Source organism: Aquarana catesbeiana, linkage group LG06, assembly GCF_042186555.1.
Source record: "Aquarana catesbeiana isolate 2022-GZ linkage group LG06, ASM4218655v1, whole genome shotgun sequence".
Classification (NCBI taxonomy): Eukaryota; Metazoa; Chordata; class Amphibia; order Anura; family Ranidae; genus Aquarana; species Aquarana catesbeiana.
In genome coordinates this window covers 12,621,310-12,629,792 of record NC_133329.1, presented here as the reverse complement: position 1 = coordinate 12,629,792, position 8,483 = coordinate 12,621,310, and the positions used below count along the sequence as shown (strand labels likewise).

At 44.9% G+C, this 8,483-nt stretch overlaps 1 protein-coding gene across 1 annotated transcript; it reads right to left on the bottom strand.

Moving 5' to 3' along the window:
• Positions 1-5,547: 5,547 nt before the first annotated feature.
• LOC141147493 (olfactory receptor 1468-like) lies at positions 5,548-6,958 on the bottom strand. The gene has a single exon (XM_073634726.1). It carries the CDS (start codon positions 6,505-6,507, stop codon positions 5,548-5,550), a length of 960 nt encoding a protein of 319 aa, XP_073490827.1. The 5' UTR covers positions 6,508-6,958.
• Positions 6,959-8,483: the final 1,525 nt, after the last annotated feature.

Genomic DNA, 8,483 nt, shown 5'->3' with positions numbered 1-8,483 from the left:
CACTGATGTGCACTGATGAGGCGACACTGATGGGCACTGATCAGGTGGCACTGATGGGCACTGATAGGTTGTACTGATGGGCAATGATGAAGTGGCACTGGTGGGCGCTGATCAGGAGGCACTGATGAGTCTGCACTGATGGGTGGCACTGATGGGCACTGATGAACCCCAGTGATGGGCACTGATGAACCCCAGTGATGGGCACTGATAAGCCCCACAGATGGGCCCTGAGCAGTGGCACTGATGGACACTGATAGGTACTAGTAAGCAGCACTGATGATAAGGGACTGATTGGCAGAACTTATGGCCACTGATAGGTGGCACTGGTGGGCACTGATGGGCACTGGTATGTGGCACTGGTGGGCACTAATATTCAGCACTGATGGGCACTCATAGATGACACTGATTTGCAGCACGATTGGGACCAATGTCCCTCTAACAGCAGCCGTGGCTTCGTTTTCCTTCACGCTAACAGCGTGAAAAAAGGAAAATATTAAAAACCGATGACCGCCATTTGTTTATTTCTGTGATCAGCTGTCATTGGCTGACAGCTGATCACATAGTAAAGGGCTTGCTATGATTGGCCCTTTAACCAATCAACGATCAGCTGAATCTCACGCCCCAGGGGGCGTGCAGGAAGCACGAGAACTTGGATGTCTATGAACGCCCTCCCAGCAATTTAAGCCCATTCTGTAGTCGTCTTTTGGCTATAGCGCTGGCGGCAAGTGGTTAAAAATTGCGTTTGCAAAACCGCTGCACAAATACTTTGTAACATAAAAAATTGAACAATTGCCATTTTTTCCCCTGGGGTCTCTGCTAAAAAAAGAGTATAATATTTGGGGGTTATAAGTAATTTTCTAGCAAAAAATACTGATTTAAACTTATAAACAAAAAGTGCCAGAAAAAGCCTGGTCTTAAAGCGGTAACAATTGTAAAACCTCATTTTAAGATTTCAACTTGGTAAATAAGGGTCTTAGTGGAGATTGGAGAAGAAGCTCCCAAGGTTTCTCATGGTCAGTTTATTTATTCATTACTAGGGATGAGCTTTGAGTTCGAGTTGAACTCATGTCCGACTCGAACATCGGCTGTTCGCAAGTTCGCCGAACAGCGAACAATTTGGGGTGTTCGCGGCAACACCCTTTAAAAGTCTATGGGAGAAATCAAAAGTGCTAATTTTAAAGGCTTATATGCAAGTTATTCTCATAAAAAGTGTTTGGGAACCTGGGTCCTGCCCCAGGGGACATGGATCAATGCAAAAAAAAGTTTTAAAAACGGCCGTTTTTTCAGGAGCAGTGATTTTAATAATGCTTAAAGTCAAACAATAAAAGTGTAATATCCCTTTAAATTTCATAGCTGGGGGGTGTCTATAGTATGCCTGTAAAGGGGCGCATGTTTCCTGTGTTTAGAACAGTCTGACAGCAAAATGACATTTCAAAGGAAAAAAAGTCATTTAAAACTACTCGCGGCTATTAATGCATTGCCGGTCCGACAATACACATAAAAGTTCATTGATAAAAACGGCATGGGAATTCCCCACAGGGGAACCCCGAACCAAAATTAAAAAAATGTAAAAAAACAATGACGTGGGGGTCCCCCTAAATTCCATACCAGGCCCATCAGGTTTGGTATAGATATTAAGGGGAACCCCGGCCAAAATTTAAAAAAAAAATGAAGTGGGGGTCCCCCTAAATTCCATACCAGACCCTTCAGGTCTGGTATGGATTTTACGGGGAACCCCGCGCCAAAATTAAAAAAAAAAACGGCGTGGGGTCCCCCCAAAAATCCATACCAGACCCTTATCTGAGCACGCAACCTGGCAGGCCGCAGGAAAAGAGGGGGGATGAGAGAGCGCCCCCCCCCTCCTGAACTGTACCAGGCCACATTCCCTCAACATTGGGAGGGTGCTTTGGGGTAGCCCCCCAAAGCACCTTGTCCCCATGTTGATGAGGACAAGGGCCTCATCCCCACAACCCTGGCCGGTGGTTGTGGGGGTCTGCGGGTGGGGGCTTATCGGAATCTGGAAGCCCCCTTTAACAAGGGGACCCCCAGATCCCGCCCCCCTGTGTGAAATGGTAAGGGGGTACCCCTACCATTTCACTAAAAAACTGTCAAAAATGTTTAAAATGACAAGAGACAGTTTTTGACAATTCCTTTATTTTAATGCTTCTTCTTTCTTCTTTCTCCCTTCATCTTCTTCTATTTCTGGTTCTTCTGGCTCTTCTGGTTCTTCCTCCGGTGTTCTCGTCCAGCATCTCCTCCGCGGCGTCTTCTATCTTCTTCTCCTCAGGCCGCTCCGCACCCATGGCATGGGGGAGGCTCCCGCTCTTCTCTTCATCTTCTTCTCTTCTTCATCTTCTTCTCTTCTTCTCTTCTTCATCTTCTTCTCTGGGTAGCTCCGCATTCATGCTGGCATGGAGGGAGGCTCCCGCTGTGTCTCCTCTTCTGACGGTTCTTAAATAATGGGGGCGGGGCCACCCGGTGACCCCGCCCCCCTATGACGCATGGGACGTGATGGGACTGCCCTGTGGCATTCCCCGTGATGTCACAGGGAAGTCCCGTCAAGTCACGTCAGGAGAAGAAGATGAGGAGAAGAGCGGGAGCCTCCCCCCATGCCATGGGTGTGGAGCAGCCTAAAGAGAAGAAGATAGAAGATGCCGCGGAGGAGATGCTGGATGAGAACACCAGAGGAAGAACCAGAAGAGCCAGAAGAACCAGAAGAAGAAGAAGATGAAGGAAGAAAGAAGAAAGAAGAAGCATTAAAATAAAGGAATTGTCAAAAACTGTCTCTTGTCATTTTTAACATTTTTGACAGTTTTTTAGTGAAATGGTAGGGGTAAGTACCCCCTTACCATTTCACACAGGGGGGGGCCGGGATCTGGGGGTCCCCTTGTTAAAGCTTCGAACATCGTATGTTCGATCGTTCGTGGAATTGTGAACGATATGGGCCGTTTGCGCCAAATTTGAGTGGAGCGTCACGGCCCATAATGCACTGTGGCATCGCAGTGCATTGCTGGCTGATGATTGGCCAAGCATGCACTATGACCCGCATGCTTGGCCAATCACAGCGCCGTCTGTACAGAGAGCCGTAATTGGCCAAAGCCAGGGTGGCTTTGGCCGATTCCGATAAGCCCCCGCCCGCAGACCCCCACAACCACCGGCCAGGGTTGTGGGGATGAGGCCCTTGTCCTCATCAACATGGGGACAAGGTGTTTTGGGGGGCTACCCCAAAGCACCCTACAAATGTTGAGGGCATGGGGCCTGGTACGGTTCAGGAGGGGGGGCTCTCTCTTGTCCCTCCCTCTTTTCCTGTGGCCTGCCAGGTTGCGTGCTCAGATAAGGGTCTGGTATGGATTTTTGGGGGGACCCCACGCCGTTTCTTTTTTTAAATTTTGGTGCGGGGTTCCCCTTTAAATCCGTACCAGACCTGAAGGGTCTGGTATGGAATTTAGGGGGACCCCAACGTCATTTTTTTTTTAAATTTTGGCTGGGGTTCCCCTTAATATCCATACCAGACCTGAAGGGCCTGGTATGGAATTTAGGGGGACCCCCACATCATTTTTTTTTAAATTTTGGTTTGTGGTTCCCCTGTGGGGAATTCCCATGCCGTTTTTATCAATGAACTTTTATGTGTATTGTCGGACCGGCAATGCAATAGCCGCGAGTAGTTTTAAATGACTTTTTTTCTTTGAAATGTAATTTTGCTGTCAGCCTGTTCTAAACACGGGAAACATGCGCCCCTTTACAGGCATACTATAGGCACCCCCCAGCTACGAAATTTAAAGGGATATTACACTTTTATTGTTTGACTTTAAGCATTATTAAAATCACTGCTCCTGAAAAAACGGCCGTTTTTAAAACTTTTTTTTTGCATTGATCCATGTCCCCTGGGGCAGGACCCAGGTCCCCAAACACTTTTTATGACAATAACTTGCATATAAGCCTTTAAAATGAGCACTTTTGATTTCTCCCATAGACTTTTAAAGGGTGTTCCGCGGCATTCCAAATTGTTCGCTGTTCGGCGAACTTGCGAACAGCCAATGTTCGAGTCGAACATGAGTTCGACTCGAACTCGAAGCTCATCCCTAATCATGATAATCTATGAAAGAGTTTTATTCATTTTTTTTTCCCACAAAAAAGATTTTTATTAAGCAAGAATAAGGTAACAGGTAAAATGCATTGAAAAGCACTGTTAAAATCACTGCTCCTGAAAAAACGGCCGTTTTTAAAGCTTTTTTTTTTTTGCATTGATCCATGTCCCCTGGGGCAGGACCCAGGTCCCCAAACACTTTTTATGACAATAACTTGCATATAAGCCTTTAAAATTAGCACTTTTGATTATTCATGTTCGTGTCCCATAGGCTTTAACGGTGTTCGTGTGTTCGAACAAACTTTTTTCCTGTTCGCATGTTCTGGTGCGAACCGAACAGGGGGGTGTTCGGCTCATCCCTATTCATTACGTATTTTGTATGCACTTGGGACGTCTAGTTAATGAGTTATTGTCAAGCCAAAATTTTCTGTCTCTTGGTAAAAAGCCAAGAGAAAAATCTTGTCTTAAGTATTTCATTTAAGATTTAGTTCAGTTATTTTAGCATTTATAGTTCATCAGTTTAATAATTTTATATAGAAATACCCTGACAGAGTTGGGGTTAGGAATTCCTGCAGCAATCAGATGCAGATAAGGATCACAGAGATGTCAGACTGATGGATTGTCTGGTTCTTAAGAATTATTACTAGCCTATAAGAGGTGCGCCCTCAATGTAATGCCGCGTACACACAGCCGGACTTTCCGGCAAACTAGGCGCGACGGGATTAGTCCGCCAGACAATCCGATCATGCGTGGGCTAGTCTGATCGTTTTTTGGGGAAAAAATCCGACGGACCTAGAAATAGAACATGTTTCAAATCTGTCCGACAGACTCAAGTCCGACGGATTAAAAATCGGGAAAACCGTTCGTCTGTGTGCTGGTCCGACGGACCAAATACGACGCAAAGGAAGCTATTGGCTACTGGCTATTGAGCTTCCTTTTTTTGTCCCGTTTATGTCATCACATACAAAATGAACGGACTTTCAACCAGACTTAGTCCATTCATGTGTGGCTAAGTCCGTTCGTTCTGAAAGTCCATCGGACCTCTGCCGAAAGTCTGTCGGGAAGACCGTTGGACCTAGTTTGCCGGGAAGTCCAGTCATGTTTACGCGGCATTAGGATATTCATAAGGGATCTATCATGAGGTCAAACCAGGTGCCTTACTATTAGGGAATGGAAACAGTTTGGTTCCCCACCATCAGGGCCTGGACACGGAGTTCTTTTCAAGGTCCGGCATCAGAATGAAACACAGTCCCAGATATTCTGCCCCCAAACACATAACACAATCTTTTGTTGAGGTTTTATTTGGTTTCTATTGGTTAATGCACTGTGCACCTTGGGTTTTGCATTATTGAATAAGCCTGTTTGTATTAAAATCAAAATATATGTGGACATCACCATACTTAAACAAAATAAGGTTTGGCTACTCTGTCCAATTTACCTTTAAATGGACTAACTAGTGTCTAGGATCTGGTTATGGATGACAAGATTTGTCTTATAGATGCATTGATTTCTTTGTTTCTCAGGGTGTAAATAAAGGGGTTCATTAGTGGAGTGACCACCGTGTAGAGCAGTGATAGGACTTTGTTCATTATCACAGAATGACCAGATGGAACCACATAGACCAAAATCGTAGTGGTATAGTATGTAGACACGACTCCCAGGTGGGAACTACAGGTGGAGAAAGCTTTCTCCTTTCCCTTGGATGATGAGATCCTAGTGATGGCTCTGATGATGAACCCATAAGTAGATATGATCACAAGGAGAGGGAACACAGTGGCTGCAGATGAAAAGAAATACATAACCATTTCAACCGTGGAAATGTCAGAACAAGACAACTTCATTATTGGAATAATGTCACAATAGAAATGGTCAATAATATTGTCTCTGCAAAATTTTAAACTTGCCACAAAAATAAAACTAATGGACATAAGTAGAGTTGGAATAACCCAGCAGATAAGGATCAGACAAATACACAGCCTGGGACCCATAATCATTGTGTAATGAAGAGGTTTGCAGATCGCCAGAAATCTATCGTAGGACATTGCTGAGAGGAGAAAACTTTCTACAACTAGAAACACACCAAATAAGAAAAACTGTGTGAGACAGCCAATAAGAGAAAAATAAGTGCCGCTTCTAATTAAGATATGGAGCATGGGGGGAACAATGGTGGTGGTGACCAAGATCTCTGCTAGTGACAGGTTGGAGAGGAGCACATACATAGGAGAATGGGAAAGTTTCGAGAAAAACACCAACAAGATGATCAAGAGGTTGCAAGTCAAAGTCACAGCATAGGTGACCATGAACAGGCTGAAAAAGACAAGTCTGTAGCTTTGGTGGATCCTCAACCCAACAACGAAGACATTATTTATTGACGACTTGTTCTGTACTTCCAGAAATTGTTGGGGAGACAATTCTTCCATGCCTTCAAAAGAAACACAAGATAATTGATTTTAGAGTTTTCATGAATAGTTTTTTGCTGTGCCACCCAAAACAGCCTGGCACTCGGGGAGAAACATGTCTTGCTCCACAAATTGCATGGTTGGCCGGGTACAAAATGCGATGGGGTTGATTCACTAAAACTGGAGAGGGCAAAATCTGGTGCAGCTCTGCATAGAAACCAATCCGTTTTCAGTTTTTTTTTTTTTTTTTGTCAAAGCTTAATTGAACAAGTTAAAGTTAAAAGCAGATTTTGCAATCTCCAGTTTTAGTAAATCAATCCCATTGCATTCTGCGATGATCAGTATAAGGGCCGCATTTACAGAAGTGTGAAGTGAGCTAAAGTGAGGAGAATTAAAGAGAACCTGGCCTTATTTTTCTTTATCATAAGTTGTAGATAATATAAGGTATTTCTACACTTCAAATCAATGATAATAAAGCAGTAGTAAACTCATTTTTTGCTCTTGTGCCTACAGGTAACCCTGTAGTAAGGCTTGTCTGTAGCTACATTGAATATCTCCTAAACTTGCACTGTTTAGGAGATATTCACACTGGATGCAGAAGGTGATGTCATCAGCACATGCACTCTGAAGGCCTGGCATACCGCGTTGGACCATCAGACATCCGTGCCGGAGCCGAGGGCTCCTACATAAATGCATGTATGGGAGTTACGTTATTGCAGCTCCACCCATTCATACAGCCGCAAACCCACGGACCCGAAAAGGAAGAGTGGGTGAAGAGCCCTGTCAGGGGTGACAGCATGCCGCTGGAGGGCTATATTCTAAGGTAAGTATTTCATAATGTGCTAGTATGCGAGGACTAAACTTCTTTTATGCATGCTTATTCCTAACCACTTCAATACCAGGCACTTCCCCCCCTTCCTGCCCAGGCCAATTTTCAGCTTTCAGCGCTGTCACATTTTGAATGACAATTGCGCGGTCATGCGACACTTTACCCAAACTAAATTTTTATAATTTTTTCCCCACAAATAGAGCTTTTTTTTGGTGGTATTTGAAAACCACAGGGTTTTTTATTTTTTGTGCTACAAATAAAAAAAGACTGAAAATTTTGAAAAAAGAAAAAAGTTTGTCTTCGTTTTCTGTTACAAAACAAGTACTTTTCTTCTTCACTGATGAGGCAGTACTGATTGGCACTGATGAGATGGCACTGATGATGAGGCACTTATATGCAGCACTGATAGGTGACACTGATAAGCAGCACTGATAGGCACTGATAGGTGACACTGAGGGGCACTCATAGGTGGCACTGATGGGCACTCATAGGTGGAACTGATGGGCACTCATAGGTGGCACTGGTGGTCACTCATAGGTGGTACTGATAGGTGGCACTGGAGATCACTTATAGGTGGCACTGGTGGCAACTGATAGGCAGCACTGATCATGAGGCTCTGGCAGGCATCACTGATGGGCACACAATGCCATCCCTAATGGGCAATGATTGGCATCCCTGGTGGGCTCTAGTGGGCTTACCTGGTGTTCATGAGTGGGCATACCTGGTGGCCATAGGTGGGCAATGGCATCACTGGTGGTAATGGGTGGGCATCCTTGATTGGTCTGCACTGATAATCAATGTGCTGATTACCAGCGCAGACCCCCCCTGTCGATCGGCTCTCTTCTACTCGCACCTGTCAGTGCAAGTAGAGGAAAATCCGATATACGGCTTTTCCTGTTTACACTGTGATCATCTGTGATTGGACACAGCTGATCACATGGTAAAGAGCCCACGTCAAAGGCTCTTTACCTAGATCGAAGATGCGGTGTGTCAGACTGACACACTACACCACCGATCGCTGTGCTGCGCACCCCCTGCAGCTTATCCTGCTGGACGTTTTATGATGTCCAGTCAGGATAACAATCACTTTACCGGCCGTCATTTTGCTATATGGGGGGTGGGAAGTGGTTAAATGTTCTTCACACCATGTGTAACCACCATCATTGGC